Source organism: Diaporthe amygdali (assembly GCF_026229845.1).
Source record: "Diaporthe amygdali strain CAA958 chromosome Unknown NODE_7_length_1459731_cov_64_868725, whole genome shotgun sequence".
NCBI lineage: Eukaryota > Fungi > Ascomycota > Sordariomycetes > Diaporthales > Diaporthaceae > Diaporthe > Diaporthe amygdali.
Genome location: NW_026517027.1, coordinates 499,726 through 519,732, shown reverse-complemented (window position 1 = coordinate 519,732; position 20,007 = coordinate 499,726). Strand labels below are relative to the sequence as shown.

The 20,007-nt window shown below is 54.7% G+C and overlaps 8 protein-coding genes across 8 annotated transcripts; 4 read left to right on the top strand and 4 right to left on the bottom strand.

Moving 5' to 3' along the window:
- Nucleotides 1–1,540: 1,540 nt before the first annotated feature.
- On the top strand, nucleotides 1,541–5,251 carry J7T55_013783 (uncharacterized protein; the record flags this gene model as incomplete). Its single annotated transcript, XM_053140689.1, has 2 exons — nucleotides 1,541–1,787; nucleotides 1,848–5,251. 2 exons carry the CDS (start codon nucleotides 1,541–1,543, stop codon nucleotides 5,249–5,251), a joined length of 3,651 nt encoding a protein of 1,216 aa, XP_052996120.1.
- Nucleotides 5,252–5,793: 542 nt separating this feature from the next.
- Nucleotides 5,794–6,192, bottom strand: J7T55_013782 (uncharacterized protein; the record flags this gene model as incomplete). Its single annotated transcript, XM_053140687.1, has 1 exon — nucleotides 5,794–6,192. One exon carries the CDS (start codon nucleotides 6,190–6,192, stop codon nucleotides 5,794–5,796), a length of 399 nt encoding a protein of 132 aa, XP_052996119.1.
- Nucleotides 6,193–7,399: 1,207 nt separating this feature from the next.
- J7T55_013781 (uncharacterized protein) lies at nucleotides 7,400–10,727 on the bottom strand (the record flags this gene model as incomplete). Its single annotated transcript, XM_053140686.1, has 5 exons — nucleotides 7,400–9,247; nucleotides 9,358–9,624; nucleotides 9,776–9,997; nucleotides 10,221–10,550; nucleotides 10,611–10,727. 5 exons carry the CDS (start codon nucleotides 10,725–10,727, stop codon nucleotides 7,400–7,402), a joined length of 2,784 nt encoding a protein of 927 aa, XP_052996118.1.
- A 987-nt stretch (nucleotides 10,728–11,714) lies between these two features.
- Nucleotides 11,715–13,040, top strand: J7T55_013780 (palmitoyltransferase; the record flags this gene model as incomplete). Its single annotated transcript, XM_053140685.1, has 2 exons — nucleotides 11,715–11,803; nucleotides 11,879–13,040. The coding sequence occupies 2 exons, from the start codon at nucleotides 11,715–11,717 to the stop codon at nucleotides 13,038–13,040; spliced, it is 1,251 nt and encodes a 416-aa protein (XP_052996117.1).
- A 115-nt stretch (nucleotides 13,041–13,155) lies between these two features.
- Nucleotides 13,156–14,544, bottom strand: J7T55_013779 (gtp-binding protein; the record flags this gene model as incomplete). The annotated part of the gene is made up of 1 exon (XM_053140684.1): nucleotides 13,156–14,544. One exon carries the CDS (start codon nucleotides 14,542–14,544, stop codon nucleotides 13,156–13,158), a length of 1,389 nt encoding a protein of 462 aa, XP_052996116.1.
- A 316-nt stretch (nucleotides 14,545–14,860) lies between these two features.
- On the top strand, nucleotides 14,861–15,178 carry J7T55_013778 (FMC1 protein family; the record flags this gene model as incomplete). The annotated part of the gene is made up of 1 exon (XM_053140683.1): nucleotides 14,861–15,178. The coding sequence occupies one exon, from the start codon at nucleotides 14,861–14,863 to the stop codon at nucleotides 15,176–15,178; it is 318 nt and encodes a 105-aa protein (XP_052996115.1).
- A 1,089-nt stretch (nucleotides 15,179–16,267) lies between these two features.
- Nucleotides 16,268–17,161, bottom strand: J7T55_013777 (uncharacterized protein; the record flags this gene model as incomplete). The annotated part of the gene is made up of 2 exons (XM_053140682.1): nucleotides 16,268–16,893; nucleotides 17,092–17,161. The coding sequence occupies 2 exons, from the start codon at nucleotides 17,159–17,161 to the stop codon at nucleotides 16,268–16,270; spliced, it is 696 nt and encodes a 231-aa protein (XP_052996114.1).
- A 1,382-nt stretch (nucleotides 17,162–18,543) lies between these two features.
- On the top strand, nucleotides 18,544–19,212 carry J7T55_013776 (intracellular hyphae protein 1; the record flags this gene model as incomplete). The annotated part of the gene is made up of 1 exon (XM_053140681.1): nucleotides 18,544–19,212. One exon carries the CDS (start codon nucleotides 18,544–18,546, stop codon nucleotides 19,210–19,212), a length of 669 nt encoding a protein of 222 aa, XP_052996113.1.
- Nucleotides 19,213–20,007: the final 795 nt, after the last annotated feature.

The window sequence follows — 20,007 nt, the reverse complement described above, 5'->3', positions numbered from 1 at the left end:
GTGGTTCAACTGGCGTGGACAGGCTGACTGACAGGCTGGACGGCTGAGGTTGAGAGCTCAGCTCCAGCAAACATTTTGGACTGGGATGACAGCTCCAGTGTTCTGGACCCTGCTCTGAAGGGCATAGGCTATAGTTCTCAACAGAGCTCCACTAAGCTTATCTGGGCTTGATATATGCAGGCTGGTGGGGGGAGGGGGAGGGGGAACCAGGACCAGACCCCACATATCCGACCAACAGAGCCAAATCACATGGGGTTCTGAGCAGGACGTCGATAGGTTTTAAGCGCCGGCCTCGTCTCCATCACACACGCCCCAGCGAATAAGACGACAATGTCTCCTGTCGATGATGGTCTAAGAATAGATCCAACAAGCATGCTGGCGTGCAACTTGGCAGCATGCAACACCCAATCACCCTCCACCAGCCCACCTCAGTCCCCCTCTTGGCCTGTCTTCTCCTTTCTTGCCCACGCCGTTGAACCGGACGTCGCATTGTGCGAGTCACCCCGCGAAGTAGCGGTCATGGCAATGTAGCAGCGAGCAGCGACAAAAGCCAGCAATCAGGGAGCCCCTTCCAGCAGTGTGGTCCATCCCCCCAGCCGGCCTTCCGATCGCGCCGTCGACGCCGAGAAATACAGCTCCAGCCATCATCGTGTCCGTGTCCTTGGCTCTTCCGCCCGCCGCCCTCCCTCCTTGCGCTCCTCAGAAGGCCGGAGCCTGCATGGCTTCCCGCGGGTGTACATCACACCGTACATTAGCCTGGGCCGGTGTTGTGCTACCTACGCTACTCAACTGATTTGGTACATCTCTGGCCTATCTGCTCCCTCACCCGGGTCGCCTCAAACTCTACTCATCGGGCTTCAATTTGCAGACCCTGAGCCTGCTACATGCACGCAGAGGTTACTGTGCACTACCGGTCTTGGACAGGGGACACCTTCATCAGCGGGTCAAGCGAAGGGCCGTCTGCAACCTTTATGCAGGCCGATATTGGGACCACTCACAGGGAGGGGGGGTTACAACCGTGCTTTGCGCCTCGGTACCACTCCCAAGAGACGAGACCAGGCCCCCTGCACAACCTTTGGACTGGCGATCGTCAACCACCGGCTTGCACAATCGCCTGTTTTTAATCTAGTGCAGCTGCTCTTCTTGGACTTCACCACAACCTGACACAATCAGCCGCCGCCTCACTTGCGGGCTGGATTTGTTACTTCTGTCCCTACCCCCAATCTGCTCAGTCTGCAACCCAACGCAAGACCTGTGTGGTTACCGTGGACTGAGACGTCCTCAAGCGGTACAACACGTACAGCAGCTTGCCAAGGACGTGGGGCTCGGGCTCGAGGACAGTATCCCGAGGGCATCGCACGACGTGCGCCAGGCGATCCGCACCAAAAGGGACTGATTCACTTCTGCTCCTGCCTAACCGGAACTTTGCTCTCAGTCCACTTTTGTTACTTGCAGCGGATACGTCGCATCGGCATCTGTTCCATGCGCATATATAGACAGTGATCGGACCATCGAGGCGCTCCTTGCCGGTTCAGTCGTCATGAACGACAACCGTGATCCCAGGGGCCTTCGCCCGAGATTGAACCCCTTGTTGACCTCGTCTCTTGGCCCCTTCTCACAACAAGGCAGTACTCCAATCTCTGCCATGTCGTTCAGCTCCAACTCTCACAACGCCCCGACTCCCTCGAGCGCCATCCTGCCCTACAACCCGCAAGAGTGGCTGCCATCCCCAATGCCTGGGCCAGGGCCGGAGAGGAGCCACCAGTTGAGCTCACCTGACTCCACTGGTAATGATTGTCCTTGACTTCGATCACGGGTGCAGTCAATTTAACTAACATGTCAACCAGGCTCGCCTCTGCCCCCTCCTCCGTACTCCCCTCCGCGAAGCCAGAGGCCGGCCAGCATGTATCTCGATGGGGCTCCCGCTGCCAACATGTCTCTGACTCGAGCGCCTCTTCCCACAGTTCATCGTCCTCCACCTGAGCCTGTAGGAAACCAGTCATTTCCACCTCCCCCAAATGCTAGGGGCTCTTCTCGTGAGAGGCGATTCGGTCTGCCATCTTTTGGACGGAGGAAAGACCCAGAAACGACGCCTTCCCCGGAGTCAATCGGCGGAGGCCATCGCCATCCATTTTCCATCTCATCCTCGCGACCAAATCCTTTGAGTATCCAGATACCGCAAGGCGGCCCCTCGAGGAATGGCAGCGATGCTTCATCTCAAGGCTTACCTCCAGGCTCGCGTAGAGCAGTTTCCACAGGGGCTCTTGACACGCCAACTTCAGCGAGGTCGAGATCAGCTTCACAGACGAGATGGAATCAAAGCATTCCTTTGCCGCCGCCACCTCCCGGCCCTCCGCCTGCGCAGTCTCGTTCTCAAAGCACCAGCAGGAACTTCACTAGCGGGAGCGACCCTGTTGCCTCACCGCCGACGAGACGGCCGCCTCCGAGCGGTGTCACGGCTCTTGGCCCGGTGCCACCTACGCCTGCCAACTGGGTGGATGAGGAGCAGACCACCTCTCAGTCTCAAACAACACCTCAAGAACCAGCCCGGCAACGGTCCTCGTCTGTGGACCCACATCCGGCTCAGAGGGTTGATGCCAGCGCGGAGCCCGAGTCCTCGAGTAGCCCAAGTGCTGCTTTGAACAGGAACAACGCAGTTCGAGGCGACAAGACGTTGCGAGAAAGGCGTAATGAAAGCCGGACGAGGTCCACGCGCCTTTCAATTGATGGATCTATTGCTAACATGGACAACATTGTTGTTCCACCACCGTCTGGCGGGCTCTCGAGGAAGATGACCATCGGCAGGGGAACTCCAAGAAGTGGTGGATTTTCTCAAACCACGCCACGCAGCGCAGGGGTGGGGGACAAAGAAGAAGAGAGCAGCGGGTCAACGCCACGAGCTCTTGATTCGGCAAGAGGACAGTCAAGCACGCAAATATCAACGCCTCCATTTTCTCCGCGGCCACTGGAGTCTCAGCAGGCCTCCAAGAGTTCGTCATCAGTGGCTCCGAAAGCTCTACCAACGCCACCTGCCCATAGCCGATCGGCTTCGAGCTCCAAAGCAAGGATGACGCTCGAGCAAGTGCTTGCGACACCTAAATCTTCGAAATCGATCAACAGAGACTCGGTCATCAAGCAAAACCCAGAACAGTTCTCCCGTGACACAGTTGAGCGGTTCCAGATTTTCGCCCAGGAGGAAGCGGCAGCTACCGATGACGTAGAGAGAGTTTGTCTGTTCGCTGACTTTATTGTCAATGAGTCTAGGATCAGGAGGGAAAGGTACTCGGCAGCAATCGGCGCCATGGGCTCGGAGATCTTCGACTTGACGCGAGACCTCTTCCGTCCTATGGTCAGTCGCCGGGAGTCAACGACCTCTCAGGGGAGCGAGTGGACCCCGCAATCATCTTTACCCAGCAGGTCTCATCGCGGTTCGATCGGGTCCACGTACCAGGGCGAGAGCTCAAAACAAGGAGAGTCGAGCTCGACTCCTGCCTCGACGAGTTCCGTTCCAATGTCACCAACTGGTCCGCCCCCGAATAACCCTAATTGGAATACCGACTACCGACCAACGCTGTCTCCCATTCTAAGTATGAGTGTGAGTGACAACCATGACGCGGACTCTCGCGGCCGCCCTGCCAGCCGTTGGTGGGAGTCTGCGTCTTCTGGAGATTCGACGAGGTGGGAGCGATCGAAAAGGGAGTCCAAGTACATGAGCGTACCGAAAGAAGCACGCGAGGCTCTTCAGTGGCTCGACAGTCCAGGGGAATCCAGCATGCGACAAGCCTCGGATGAGTACCCGCCGGAGAAGCAGGGCTGGCACGAGCAACAGCCCGATGAGACCTACCAAGCCTTTACTCCTCAGGCTACACGAACACCATTGCAGCAGCAGTCACTGTCTCTTCCCAACACCCCAAACCCAAACTACACTGACATCTCAAGACTAATAACGCTCCCACCGCCATACCCCCGCCATCACCCGGCCGTGAACAACAATCACCCTGACCTTACCGAGATCCGAGCCTCAGTCCGTGCCCTAAGCGATCTCGCCGAGGTTGAAGCAACAAAGGACCGCTTCAATCGCGACAGCCGCACCCTCCGCGAGGAAGGCGAGGTCGCAGCGAACAAGCGCCGACAAGCCCTCCGCGCCAACCTGCAGCAGGAAGTCGGCTTGGGGCGCATGACGTACAACGAAGCCGCAGCCATCGACGCAGATTCAAATGAGAGCGAGAAACAAGCCACGAAGGACCTGGAGAAGAAAGACTTCGACCGATTCCAGACCGCCGTGGTGGTCCCGCTGAACGACCTCCTCACGTCGCGTATAACAAAAGCCACGCAGCTCTTCGACGAGCTTCGGTCGCGGCTTTTCGTGGAGACTCAGGAGCCCAACCCCAACATGCCGCAGGAGGAGGGCGACGAGCACCCTGAGCTGCTGGAAAAGCTGACGCTGCTCAAGTGGATCTTCGAGGCGCGCGAGCTGCTGCACCGCGCCGTGTACGACCTGCTGTCTGACAGGAACGACCGGTATCGCGAAATGGTCATCATGCCGTATCGGCTGGCGGGCAACGAGGAGAAGATGGCGCACGCGTCGGCCTTCTTTGCCGAAGATGCGGGCAAGCGGGCGCTCGCCTTCGCCAGCGAGGTGCTGCAGCGCACGAGCGAGTTCCACGACGTGGTGGAGAAGAACGTCGTGCGTGGCGTAGAGGTCCAGCTGTCGGCGTTCTGGGATATCGCGCCGCCGCTGTGCCGGCTGCTGGACAGGGTGCCGCTGGGGCCCGGGCCCGGCGGCGTCGTTGACGACGACGAGGCGGCCGAGTGGGACGGCCGCACGCTCGCCGACTTCCGGATCCAGATCCCACAGGCCGAGATCGTCGAGAACCCCAGCTACGTCGACCACCCGCTGCAGTACTTCTTCAGCCTGCTCCTGCACTCGGAGAAGTCGACGTACCAGTTCATCGAGTCGCAGACGAACCTGTTCTGCCTGCTCCACGAGGTCAAGGAGGCCGTGGTCGCCGCGCAGGCGAGGGTGATGGAGGAGGACGGGCGAAGCAAGGACGAGATCGAGGCCATGAAGAGGCATGAGGGCCGCAGGCTGACCAACGACCTGCAGGAGAAGGTCCGCACCGTGCAGGAACAGTGGAAGAGCGCCCTGGGCGACAGGGTAACGCACGTCAAGGAGCGGGTCGGCGGGTGGCTGCTTGAGACTGGCGGGTGGGATGAGAGCCTGGAGGAGAGGGGAGTTGGGTCCTTGTGAAAAAGACAGGCAAGCCTACACAGGCGCCAGGAGGAGAGAGTGGGTGGGTTTTGAGTTGATACGATACCCCCTTACGCGATCACGTTCGTTTATGAGCCACGGCTGGATGGACTTCACTTCTCAAGTAAATATTTAGACATCGCCTGTAAATTGCAGGCCTTCGCTTTTCATATAAAGTATAGGACGTGGTGAGAATAGAACGGTGTAACATCGTCTGGATGCAACTGCAAAGGGAATCTTGGCACTTGCGAACTGATCATTTACTCGGACGACCGCAACGACCGGGCCTTAGGGGGGTCGAGGTCAATATAAATCGATCTGTGCCATCTTGTAAGGATGCCTCTCAATTTGATCTCGTAGTCTCCCTACAATGCATCGTCTGAGTCCCTCGAGGTTTTCATCAAATCCTTCCTCTCCATCCATCACTTATTTCCTTGCTAATCCGTACTCTTGTCCTGCTGTCTTCATCGTAGTCTATCCCAGGATCGCCCCATGTATGCATTCTTCAATTTGAGGTCGACGCAAATCAACGCTACAAAATTCTAGCCCTCTTCCACAAGAGATCTCGGAACATCAAGCTCCTTGGCCACCCTCCTCCTCCGGCACGCGCCTCCTGCTGAACACGACCCGTCACTGTTCCTAGCAGCCTGAACCCGTCTGGTCTCCTCTTTGAGCCTGCCCGCCTCAGCCGCCAACTCTCGGCACATCCTATTCAGTTCCTCCCACCTACGGATAATATCATCCGGACATTGGTGCCTCCGGTGGCGCCTGGCGACGCAGGCCTTGATGTACTCGACCAGCCTGTCCGCCAAGTCTAGCACGCTGTTCTCGAGGTCCGCGTAGTGAGCCACTCGGGCGGTGCCGGGCTTGTACTTCAGAGCTACGAGCTTGTTCTGCAGCTGGTAGAAGAGGGCTTTCTCCTGCTCGTAGGTGTAGCCCATGGTGGCTGGGGGTGGCGCATGGGGTTTCCATCAAGTAATCAACAATATCCTCTAGACTCTAGTGGCACTTGCATGAGAATTGTGTACGTTGTAGATATGATATCCGTGTTGTTGTCGCTGAGCCGCTCTTCGTGCTTGTCTCGAAGGAGTTACCGACCGTTCGATTGGCTGGATTAAATGGCCTCAGACGGTCAGATCAAGTTCTAGATGAGAGAAATTAGTCCTACTGTGTGAATGAGACCCATATTTCTCGTGGTACATTGAGGTTGTTAGATATTTACTGCCGTATTAAGGAAATCCTCGTACCCTGCAAGTGTCACTCATAAAGGCGGCCACAAGTCTGTTCGAGCCAGGAACACCAGACCTCCAGATTACAAGTTTGATGACAGTTTCTCTACTGATGGAGGTCTGAAAGAACTTCCTAAAGCCACTAGATAGGTCCTGTATTCTTGTGCGAGCTCTGCCTTACCATGGTATCAAGAAGGGTTGTGTTGAGATTGCATACGATCAACGAGACCCTGCGGTGAACATCCTGTAAATATATATGCTGCCTGGCTCTCTATCTCTAGACGAAGAGGCTTCAGCATCGATAGGACGAATCTTACTCCACTTTCTATTTCATCATAATTACGCAGCCCAGTTCGATACTCGCAACTCTAAATCTGCCGAGAGCTTACTCGCTTCCAGAGTTTATTGCATACAAGTAATCGCCCGGCTCATCGATTGAGACTGTGGTCCTCGAAACAGTCGGATCACCCATTCTGTGTTTTGGTTACTAAAGCACTGTAAACAGAGTCAAAACGTTTCATCTGGATTCGCATTGGCTCACGTCTGTCCCAAGATACACTGTATCCTCGTGTCCTGCTTGCGCAGAACCTTCCCTTGCCCAGGAGCAAGCTTATCAGCCACTGAGATCTTAATGATACCATGAACTGGCCAAGCAGAAGATTTTAAGTAGAATGGCATCTCGATTGAAGGGAAACCGGTCGACACTATGGGTCGAGCTGGTTGAGCTATTGACTGTGGGGGGGGGGGGGTGGGGCAACTACCTAAGCCCTGAGGGCAACATGACAAAACGACAAGCTCGTGGGAACCTGCTGGGTATCGTAAAAGCAAAATCAACGCCAGAAAGCTGACCGTCCTCCATCATCACTGAATACATATGTTGCCATGTAGTTGACAGTCCCGTACAACACACTGCGTTCCTTCACGCATCCGGCCCCTTATCCATCACGTCCATGAACCTCAACCTGACGCCCACCCACTCGTCATGTTTCATGGCCAAGAATTTCCTGAAGCGCTCCACCCGCGCCTTTTCCCTTGGATCCTCATTAGAGCCCGAGGATGAGGCATCCATCTTCGCCCTGCGATCGTAATCCCTGACCTTCCTCAACTTCTCGTCGTCATCGTCTGTCCACACTCCGGGCGCATCGCGAGGAATTCCTTTGCCGGAATCGAGTGACTGAAGCGCGACGGTCATGGGACCACGGTGGAGAGAGGCTGCTTCCATGGCTTGCCCGATTTGACGAGTGTCATACCCGAGGGCCAAGAAATGCTCAAATTGAGCATCGACATATTCCTTGCCAAAATCGACAGGTTGGGCCGGGTCCTGGCTGTGCGATTGTTTCGGCGCTAGCGTAGGAGACGTATAGACTCTCGCAGAGGGTCTTCGCAGTTGCGTGGAAGGTAGCGCAGCTCGTGTGGGAGTTGAAGGCACTGACTGCCTGGATCTTTGGTTGACGTCTTTAGGAGCTACAGCTGCAGTTCGATCCGCAATGGGAGACATGGGATGGGACTGTGGTACAGCAATGCCATTTCGTATAGCAGCTGGAGCAGGTGGCTGTCTCTGGTAGTGCTGTGGCAGTGACCGCTTCGTGGCCTTCAAGCTCGACGCACTGGCACTCGTTGCTACAACGTTGGACCCAGTGATGGTTGCTGTCCTGGAAGCAGAAGTGTGTGTCATCTGCGCGGGACCTCCGAAAGGTCTAGGCCTAGGCTCTACGAAGGGCGGTCGATTTGCAGGTGCAGTACCGTTGCCTGTTCTCGAGACTGGAGGTGCGGGGCTGGAAAATGCATCAAGCTCGGACAGAAGCTGTTGCGAAGGCGTATTGTCGTCCTCATCTGTGAAGTACCCGGTGTTGCTTCTTTCGATCGTCTGACGCACGTGTTCATCGCCACCCATTGCTAGTCCGAAGTCCTGAGTCTCGGGCTCAAGGAATCTCTTCTTTTTTGAAGGCGCAAGTTCGGGAAGTTCGTCGACCTCTTCAATATCATGCATACCAGTATTCAGAAAGTCCTCTGCATCGTCTGCTGCGTACACGTTGTTGGGTCTGGGAGCGGCTTCGCGGTGATTTGAGGGCGAGGAAAAGCCTTGCGCTTCTGCGCGACTGCTCGACTCTCCTGTGAATCTGAGTTCGCGGTCTGGCGTTGGTGGAATTACTTTTCCGTAATCGCGCCGTCGCCGTTTTCTTGATCCATCTGAAGGATATCCGAGCTCAGATTGCGAGGCATTTGACTGCTGGAAGGATCGCTTCAATCCTGCGATTGGTGAAGATGATCGGTATGGAGGAGACGACGGAGCTGCATAAGGCTCTTTAGGCGCCGTCACAGCGTCCGACGTCTGGGGCAAAACTAGCTCTTCGTCATGGGCAACATGTTCGTCGTCAACTACCGATGTGTCATCTTGGTCGTCGTAGGGACCGATGGCTTCTTCGAAATCTGCTAGGTTGCGGTTGTAGCATGCTCTCAAGTTCTCGGCGCACGTTGCTGATTTTGTCCAGTCGAAGCCCAGTCGTTGTGCCACGTTCGTCCAGTCACGGTCCTCGACAGCGCAGTCCTGTTGTGTTACTGCCGTAAACAGATCCCACAGCTCAATTTCGCGCCCTGCAACGACAGGGCGATGCTGAATCTCGGCGCCGCTCACTTCAAGATAATCTTGGAGATCATCGTAAAACTGATCTCTTGAGCTTGAATCGTTGCCGTCCACTTCTTGGCTCAAGCCCTCCTGAGCATCCTCGTACTGTTCGGTGTCCTCGTCTTGATCGTCCTCAAGCGACTGGTTTTCCATTTCGACAGCAACGAGCAAGTTTTCTGCTTCTCTCATTCGTAATAAATAACCCCTAATGAGAGACTGTAGAGGCACAATAGAGGACTCAAGCTGCGCACGGTCTCGTCTGACGACGTGACCTCTCCAAGTTCGTTGAAGCAATTGCGCAGCGCGAGCTCTTCTCTTGCTCTGTTGCTGTCTCTTGAGCCTCTCGCCGTCGGATCTCGCATCTGGTGGTTGTGTTGTACGCTGTGCTGGTGACGGCACCGCTGTTGATGACGGAGCCGGTACTCTCTTAGTCGGTGTCCGAGTCGCTTCATCTCGGTTTGGCCCCGATTGCGGTTGCGGCTGCGCAGCTGAATCGTCTTCCCAACCTGCTCCTTCTTCTTGAATTCGTGACCCGTTTTGCTCGAGTGTGTTTCCATGGCTCAAGTGCCTTAACCACCGATCACGCCAAGAGTGCCATGAATGGCTGGGATTCTAACCATGAATTAGTTAGATCCACGATTAACCCAGATCCTACAACTCCTTACTTACCTCTTCTGCAAACTCTTGATAGATCTTATTGCCACTCAGTCGCTTGCCAGATTTGCCCTCAGCAGCGGCGGCCTTGTTGAACTCTAGTGTCTTTCGAATCATTTCTAGCAGCAACTTGTCATCTTCTTTAGTGAAAAGATTCCTGCCATGGCGCCTTTCCTGCTTCTTGGGCGTCGACATAGGAGATCTGGAGGGCGTAGATTGCGTATTGGAAGGACCGGGCTGCGAACGCGGCGGCCGATCAGCCGAGCGGGCAGCTCGTGGAGACAAACTTTCAACTCCGCCTTCGGGCTGTGGGTTTTCATGAGGCAGGTTTGGACGTGGGCGATTCGAGACATACTTGACCCATCGATCTCTCCAGGAATGCCATGTATGATGCGGATGCTGGGCGTGATCAGTAAGGGCGGAAATCTGAGGGTTCTGTTGTTCGGTAGGCGGTGCTCACCTGTTCCTCAAGAATCTTAAAGATGACATTTCCGCTGATAGCGTTTCCTTGCCTCTCGTGGCCCACTACGAACTTCATCAAGATGTCATCGTCATTGCTGGTAAAGGGAACGCGTTTGCCCTTGGTGGGGGCGGAGGTCCCAGCCGTTCTTGCTGGGGCTTCCTCGATTCGATAGTCGTCCTTGTGCTCAAGATAACCATTCTTGACGGAATATTCGATCCATTGCCATGAATATGACCCAGGGGGTGGAGCAGCGCCGCCTCTCTTGACGTGGTCGGCGATGAGCATGTCGGCCTGTGACTCGAGCTTGACCACCTCGCCTCCGTTGCCCTACAGTCGGTCGTCAATCACAAACAGTCGGCCACAACAGGATAATTATGTCAAGTTCACCTGCACAAGGTCGATCCATCTCTCTCGTTGCGGTACACGATGGAAAATGAACAGCTTCAGGCCCGTAAACAGGTCGCCATGGCTGCTGCCCCTCGAGCCATCGTACACGATGGGCATCGTGGTTGTTGTCGTCGTCTTTGTCGGCCACGACGGGACCCTAACCCTGGGCCACGATGGGATACGCTTCTGGATACTGCTCGAATGACGAGTGTCTTCGGTGTCGAGAAGGACGTTGGGATGAATGGCGTAGGTCGAAGTGGGTGGGAAAAGTGGACAAATGCCAGGAGTTGTAGGCAGTGGGTGGTACACGAGGTTGGTGAAACTTTATTGTGAAAGCCGTGGGCGGGGGAAGTGCGTGCATGAGAATGTACTTTCCCTTTGTGACAAGAAAAGGTTGACTTTGACTTGGTAATCTGTACGGCTGGGAGAAGGTACGCTCAGCCAATTTCACAGTGGTATCCCCCCAAAAGCAAGATTTTCCAAACCCATTTCATCACTTCACGGCATGCAGAGTCGGTCAATAAATACCAAAGAAGGTTTCCGTGGAATTGTCATCGAGATTTCGAGTGGGAGTTTGCACACCAGAGAGAGGGTGTCACACCCTCGATCTCAGTTCCTGCGTGATGGCGACGCGTGACAAGGTTGCTGTGTGTCGCGCTCTCACGCGAGGCCCGTGCCCCGCTTTTACCCGCATAAATGCATCTATCGGGGCAGGCTGACCCGTAATGCGACTAAGAGATACGAGAAGGCAGGCTACCAGAACAGCACATGCTGTTTCTGACTGGACATCCGCGCGTTCCCTTCGACATGTTCGACTTTGGCACACCTGCCACTCTCCGGGCCCATGAGATCGGATGAGTCTCCCGGACAGCTGAGAGAACGATCTAGAGCAGCAGCAGCAGCAACAGCCTGACAGCTCCGCCTCACTGCCGCCTTCCCTGCTGCTTGCTTCAGCTGTCAGTCATCCGCCTCGTGTGACGGCTTTCACACTCATCACTGTCTTCTTTCTCACCCTGGATGTATTTCTAGGATTATTATAGCTGGTAGCACACCTCATATAATGGTCCTGGTGACATCTGTTTTGGACCCGACGAAACCGAGACCATGGGGACATTTACGACCATCGCACTTCTGGTGCTCTTCATCTCCTTCATGACCTTTGTGGCCTTCTTTGGCCGTCTCCCAGCGCTCAGGTAAGGAAACGGACAAGTCTCTATACCGCTGCTGTGAGACATTCAAGGCTACCGTAGCTGATCTGCTGCTGCCAGAAACACCCCTATAGCATGGCTTCACCGATTCTTGATAATCACAGTGCCAAACCTCCTCCTGACCCTGGACCGGAAGATTACCTCCGGGCGGCTGTCATCTTCCATGCGCCGTTTTGGTAATTACATGATGTACGATAGGCACCCTACCGTGCTGATCTTCTTCTTGTCTCTCCTCGTGGGCGGCGAATACATGTACCTGCCCACCGTTTGGCCGCAGCTAGGCTGGCTCCAGAAGGTCCTCGCTGTCCCCGCCATCGCCTGCCCATACATCTTCCTGTATCTCGCATCAGCTGTAGATCCAGGCTACATCACACCCGAGAACCACGTGAAGCAGATGGCTCACTACCCTTACGACTTCGCGCTGTTTCACCCCGGCTCACACTGCCGGACATGCCAGCTCCTGAAACCCGCGAGGTCGAAGCACTGCGCCATCTGCAAGCACTGCATCGCCAAAGCGGACCACCACTGCATCTTTATTAACGGCTGCGTCGGCGAGGGAAACCTGCACTGGTTCATCCTGCTGCTCTTCAGCACCGCCGTCCTAACCGCCTACGGCACATACGTCGGCCTGTCCCTGCTCAGCGCAAAGATGACAACGCGCTACCCGGACTTCTCTATCTGGCCGCCCTCGGCCAAGGGCTACACCTGGAGCTCGTACTTTGTCGTCTGGACCTGGGGGCTGCAGGATAACATTGGAATGGGCAGCGTGACAATGTTGACGGCGCTTACGTCGCCACTAGTGTGGGGGCTCTTCCTGTACAACCTGTACATGGTCTACGCCGGCACCACCACCAACGAGTCCATGAAATGGTCGGACTGGAAGCTCGAGATAGATGAGGGCTACGCCTTCAAGCGGCGCATGAGCCAGACGCGCCAGAAGGACCTTCGCTTCGAGCCTGCTTGGACGAGGTGGCCGTCCGAGACGGAGCAGATCCTGATCAGGACCGAAAGCGGGAACCCGCCCCGGGCGGACAGCACCAACATCCCCGGCGTCGGGGAGTGGGAAAAGGCAACGAGTCTGCGAGAAGTGGACAATCTGTACGATCTAGGATTCTGGGAAAATCTGCGGGAGGTGTTCTGGCCGAGATACCGCTTCTCGGGTAATGGGATACCAGTGAGCGAGCGCGTGGGCAGGAACGGATTGAAAAGAATGAATTCATAGAATGGGATATTGGAAATTAGTCATGTATGACGTGTTCAGAGCAGTGGATAGACAAACGGGTATTTGGTATCATGTGGTTTATATAGTGGGAGAAGAGCGTGATCATTTCCAAAGATCAGAACGAAGCCTGGCCTAGCTTTCTTCTCGCTCTTGGCTGGTCCATGGCCGCCTCCATCAGCTTCATCTGGTCGACGCGCCGCCTAGCTCTCCAGGGTCTCATCATTCTTCCTCGACCCACCGGAGCCTGGACCTGCTCTTCAGGTTCTTCGACCTCTGAGACTGGCTGGCTCTGAGGCGCCGGTATTGTAGAAGACGAGCTGAATACAAGCTGGTCGAAGGGTACAATCTCAGGCTGAGACACATCAAACTTCCTTGCGGGCTGGGCAATGTGACCGGCAAGTCTACAAATCGACAGCCTCGCGCCATCAACCCCCATACCGCCAAGCTTAGGGTCGCCCGCGCCCGTGACAAAGATCTCAGGGTTCCAGCCATCGCCTTCGAACCAGTCCATCTCGCCCGCCTTCTCCACGCTCCTCATCTCCTCCCATATGTGCATGCAAGCCTGCCTCAGCGGCGCACTGCTCTCCCATACGAAGGCATCCTTATCGCTCACTAGCTTATCTGCCTTCGTCATGACCACACTCGTCTTGAGCCCCGCGTCCCTCAGCACCTCCAGCACCATCCTGTCGCCCTGCTTGACACCAGCCACGGCATCGATGAGCAGGATGGCCCCGTGGAGGATCTCCCTGCGATTAATGTACTTGAGGATCTCCTCACCCCAGTCGGCGCGGGAATTGAGCCCATAACCAGGCATGTCCATGAGCACCATGCTATGCGCGGGCATGGGCTCCCTCCTCTTCCCATCCGCGGACCTGCGCTCGCCGCGCCCGCGCCCGCCCTCCTTGCGCGCCTCCTGCTCCGCTTTCGTCAGCGGCTTGGTCGACAGCGGCGGTCCGAAGCCGTAGGCATTCATGGTCTTGGTGCAGCCGGCCTTGGCGCTCGTGATGGCGATCCCGCTCCGGTTGTTCTTGGCCCCGTGGCTCGCGCCCGCCCGCTTGCCGCCCAGCCCCGCCAGCGCATTGATCAGCGTCGACTTGCCCACGTTGGACCGCCCCAGCACGCATACCTCGGGGATGCGCGTGTTGATCGGCAGGTGTAAGAAGCGTGGGGCTGAGTAGAGGAACTTCGGCTCGCGGAACAGCGCGGCGGAGCGGGTGAAGTCGAGGGGGGGCGTGTCGGAGACGAGGTGCGCGACTAATGGTTGGACGGAAGGTGGTGAGGGGTGGAAGGAGAGGGCGCGTGGAGGGCCATCGTCGCGGTTGTGGACTGGAGGAGGAGAAGGTGGTGGTGGTGAAGGTTTGGCCGATCTCGAGTAGGGTCGCCGGCTGCAGGTACAGAGGGGGATTGCAGATTCGAATCGTGGGCCAGCCAGGACCGCCTGCAGGAAGACTGGCCGTAGGGCTGGTGGCATGGCCAGCAGACTGGCTACACCTCGTGGGGGCATGTTCGCATGTGAGATGCGACTTCACCACGTGGGCAGCTCAGGGGGGATCGCGACAGCTGAGATGGTGTCTGCTGATGGTTGTGTCTCTCAGGAACGGTCCCAAGAAAATTCGCCTGTGACGACAGAGGGTGACCTCCGGCAGGCACAGGAGCTCTTGCGCGGCGCTCCCGGCGGGCAAAGCTAGGCCCCTGTAAGCGCAATTCTCCCACCTGGACTTCGACATCGGAATGCATCCGGCGCAAAAGCCCTCGTCATCACAGCCCTACTAGACAGTATTTGTTGCATCCCACCGTGCTGCGCTCTACTCTAGCTCACCATGTCCACCTTCGCAGCGCCTCGGCTTCGATCTCTCTACCGCTCGTTCCTGCGCGAGCTTCCTCCCCGACCGATCCTCTCCAAAACACGATCGCCTCTCCACCAACGTCTTCGCGAGCACTTCCGCCCCGAAACCACCCCTGAACAAGCTGTTGCGCAAGCAGAGCAGTACCTTGCATACGTCCGCGCGCAGAGGACGTACGTCACGTTACTGGAGAGGTACAACCCTGGCATGGGAATGGACGAGGAGGAGAGGGTGCGCCTTTCGGCCAGGAGGGTTGGCATGAATCTGCCCATTGAGTTTGGAAAAGAGAAATGATCATTGTCGTCGATCTCTGAAGCCGAACTTTTTATATGCGGTGGAAGGACCTGAAAGATATTGCGACTTGGTTTCGAGCAGTCAGCGTGGACATGCTCCTACCCACCGATAGATGACACGGGTCCAGGGCGATCCTGGCGGGGAAGACTCCTGCAATCCCTTTCGGACGAACGAATAGCTTCATGGAACAACGGAACAGAAGTTTTGGGCGTACCGATAAGGTGTTCTCGGATGTCGCTCGTCTCTCCACGCTCTCGGAAGACGTCGTGCGGAGGACGACGTGCAGGACGACTCACAACAAGCACTTGGAAGCACCGCCCACGAAGCCGCAAGAGTCATGGGGTGGCGCTGTTACTGTTAGCAACACCACACAACAACAGGCCAGAAGTTGCGCTGCCAGACTCGAAAGATGTGCTGAGATATGAAGCCCAGACAGGATCTGCCGCGCCGTTGATAGACTTCGTCAATACAACTTCACTACTTGGCCTTTTGTCAACTCTCATGCCTTTCAGTTATGGTCGATTTACTTCCGTGAACGTTTTCGTATCTGGACTTCGGCATCATTTTCTGCCAGAAATCCGACTTAGTCCAAGTAATACGGATTAGATTATTATCCTTAAGCACGCGGCGGACTAGAATTGGGAAAGTATCTGAGAAGTAAGGCAAACTTGATTCACATCTCGCAGCGTCTATTTCTATTCTAACTGACATATTTCAAAATCTATATAAGCGCCTGTAATGCTAATGTCTTGCTCAGGATCGTACTTCTCAAGCCCTTCCAAAGGGGCGTATTTCTCAATTAAGTACAACATATCGTTGTAGGCTCTGCGTGTGAGTCTTAGTAGTGTATCTAATTTCTTGAAGGGGGCAAGACTGACATTTGCCGTGACCGGCTTCCAGGGTGGCCTGCGGAGTCGTTAAGATACGGGTGAATGCTGTACAATCGGTTCCGATCGTCCCACTCATCGACTGGCTCGGATGGCTCGATCTCGCGCTGGTATATGCGCATATAGGCTGGTGAGTTGAAGTAGTATGCCCAAGTACATCGCCACTAAAGGTCCAGCGAACCAGCTTCGTCAGCCCTGCTCATCAACTGGGATCAGGCCGTATGAACAGCCAGGATTCAAGGCTCACGGTGCCAAATTCCATCTCATTATGCGCATACGTGCAACCTGGGTCAAAGACGACAATATCTCCTGTCTCCATATCCATCCCCACATTCCTTTCCCATAGGTCGCCATGTATAAGCGTCGGCTTTATGTCCCTGCCCTCAGACTGCAAAGCCCCAAGAAGGCGTGGGATGACGGCGTCAATCAGCTGCTTGCAGACAGCATCGTACTTTGGCCAAGAGCCATTCGTTTCATTGTCATACTTGATGACATCCTCCAGCTGGTAGGTGAAAGACTCGGCCCAACTCTTCGTCCACGTCACGGTTCTCTCCATGCGGCCACAGACAACCGGCACGGGATATCCGAACATCCCATTTGGTGAGGTCCCCTGCCCGTGGAGTTTTGATACGATAGACATGATCTTTTCTGGCTCTGGAGGAGTGGAAAAGTCCATATTATGAAACATGCCCAGAAAGAAGCAGGTCGTTGTCCCTTCGTTTTCGTACTCACCCCATCCGACGGCTTTGGGGACAAAGCCAGGCACAACGCTGTTGATGTTGGTGGCGGAGTGGTATTCACCCTCGGCCAGAGCACGAGCGCCTTGCCCTGTTGCACATTTCAAGAAGTATCTAGTCAAGGCTCCGTCTGGTAAAGCTACGGAAACTTTTGCTGTTTTCGCCCAGGCTGAGGTTCCGGACGACTCTGAAGAAATGACCTTCGTTCCTTTAGGCATCACTGACGGCGTTCGCGATCAATAAGTAAAAGCAGCCGTTGCGTTTCATAACGCTGGAGAAAAGGGCTTACCATCAACCACAGCCTTGTGGATAGGGAAGTTGCCCTTAACAGCCTCAAGCCATACACACTCGTCCGCCATGGTCTCGCACATGAAGACCTCCAGCTTAATTACGACCGTGAACAAAAAACATCACTCCCCAGCTTCGGGTTCTGCAACAGTCGTTTTTAAAGTCCGACAAAGAACCAGTCTCAAAGCTTTCATAGATTGTATTGAGCGCTGAGAGATACCATATAAGCAACCTAGGGTTGCCGTTCAACTAGTGACCTGGAATTCATTCGCGCCCAGATGTGGTGGCGTTTTCTCGCTGTGGCCCCGAATACTTGCCATTGATAGCAATCCTTGCACAGGTAGAGACGCGCGATTGGCCCGTTAAGTGGTGTTGGTGATCGAAAAAAGAGGCTTGATGCGCACCAACATACACTTTACGCTCAACCCCCGCAATTCCTTTTCAACGTTACATGTGCTAGATATCCTCTTTAGGACTCGACTGGTGCGCCGTAAAGCCGGGTGCTTACAAGTGGATGTATCGGTAAGCCTTGACATATAACCTCCGATGCAGCGCAAGCGACTGTGCAGCGTACATAACAGTGCAGCGCAAGTGACGGCATCAAACAAGTGAGGGGATAGTTTGAGTGACGATACAGTGTGAATGATAATGTAGCGTAAGTGACGGTGCCGTGCAAGTGACTGTGTAGGGAAAGTGACGATACAGCACAGATTGCCAGCACTTCGAAAGGACATCGTACATTGAAGTCAATTCATCAACCAACAGCGCAGCTATTGTGATACCGACTCAGTTCTAAGGCATGGCAAAAGTCTTCTTGGTCCTTAAGTTTAATTGCCGTGGCATTCCGAGCGGCGCCGATGTTTGGTCAAGTGATGCCTCCCCGCCCTGGCATCCTCTGCATTGATTATTTTGTTCCAAGAAGTCCTGATGACGCTTCTCATCTCCTTTGTCTTCATTGTAAGGCTTTTAATCCCGTCAGAGAATACAAATTATATGACAAGCCAAGTCAGTGGCTGCTTACATACTTAGGGCTCTGCAAACCCGCCGCTGCGTGTGGAGAACAAGGTTCGTCCGGAAATCTTACAGACACCATTCAAGCGCGAATTTGCTAAAGTTCAAGTCATCTAAACTATTCTGGGCGACGAGTCCGCGATTCTGGGATGATAAGGTGAGCGAAGATTCAATTACAAGTGAAAATTGTTGATAAAGTTCGCGGATAAATTCACAACGGCCTTGAATCACGAGGTTTGGGTGTTCACGAGGAAAACAAAACGCATCGTATGACGCTTTGATACAGCGTTATGGGCCAACGCATTTAGATACAAAAAGGGATTCTACTACAGAGTCCGAACCTGCACTTCCGGGTTCGTTAGCCTCAAACAAAAATCTCTTCTTAGCCCTTCCTCACCCCAGCCTCTCGTTACATACAGCCTTGAACTTTTTCGCCGGAAAAATGCAGCTACTCAGCTATAGCATGCTCGTCGCCAGTGTGTTGGGTGTAGCAACGGCGTCCAATGTGCATACGGCATCAGAGTCACACCTCATCTACAAGCGATCCAGCTGCGAGGCTCGCAATGTATTTTTTCACTTCAACGATTCGTCCATTGGAACCACACCTTCATGCTCATGGAACGTGATCAACCTCGGCGCTTTGCCCATCTCGCAAGATAATTTCCCGCGCACTTTGTCTACGCGACAGACCCCGAACTGTACCGACGGGCCTGTGACAAACTACACTGTGGTCTCTGGCGACACTCTTGAAAAGATCGCAGCGACATACGACAGTGGAGTGTGTGACATTGCTGCCGCAAGTGATCTGGACAACCCGAATTTCATTGAAGTAGGCCAGGTCCTGGCCGTCCCGACCGACGTCTGCGACCCAGACAACGAGAGTTGCATCACACCACCGGGATCGAGACCCTGTGTGCCCGAGGAAGAAGGAGTGGACCCTGTTTATGAGATCCAGGCTGGAAACACATTCTTTATAATTGGGCAGGAATTCAATATCACGGTTGATGCGATTCGGGCAGCCAATCCATGTGTGGACCCGTCCACGCTGGAGGTCGGACAGGAAATCAACATTCCAATCTGCCCGGACTGCTCATCAACGTGCAGTGAATAAATTTCAAATTCTCTCTAGGTTGTCTTTGCTGAATGCGGAAGGAAGGCTTTCAACAGATCGGGTCTGTTGGCTGTTGCGCAGTGCCAGCAAAGGCTCTTGGACCAACAGCTGCCAGTGGGTGGCAACCCTCTGTCTTCAGCCATGTCATGATTCTATTGTTAAATTTACGCGGCCTTCCCGTAGATGCATCCTTTCAGACTCTCCAATATGAAACACTTTTTAGGATAAAATTCAATCTGCCCAGCAAGCTGTGTTTTCTTTTTCTTTTTAAATGTGAACTGACCTGACCATCTGTTGGATTAGGGGTTGAGACCTCTTCATGAAAGGTTCAACCATGGTGTCTCGGAGTAAAATTGAAGATTGAGGGCATGTTTTCCATGCCGTGAAGCCAAAAGTTGTATTCGATTGAATCAATATATAAAAAGCCGTGGAATCACCAGGGGAGCATTACACAAAGACGTACACGTTTCTGCCCCACGGTGCAGGTGCGGAAGAGCTATCCGGAACTTGGACACTCACACAGCCTCGTGGTTCCGCATGCTTCGGACCGGCGATCTCTGCCCACAGAGAAGTAAGACAATTCAGATGTGTTACAGAGAGGCTCGAAATCACAGGACGTGACGGGGTCAGCTGTGCCGAACTGATATTGGCGTAATATCGGTGTATCACCCTTCTCCGACCTGAAGCACTCGCCGATGGCTCTTTGCTCTGCAATATGTGACTAGTCGATGCTGTGAGAATGTGTCATGTCTTCGTATACTCGGTGAGCATGACAGTGGTCAAGCTTTAGATGCC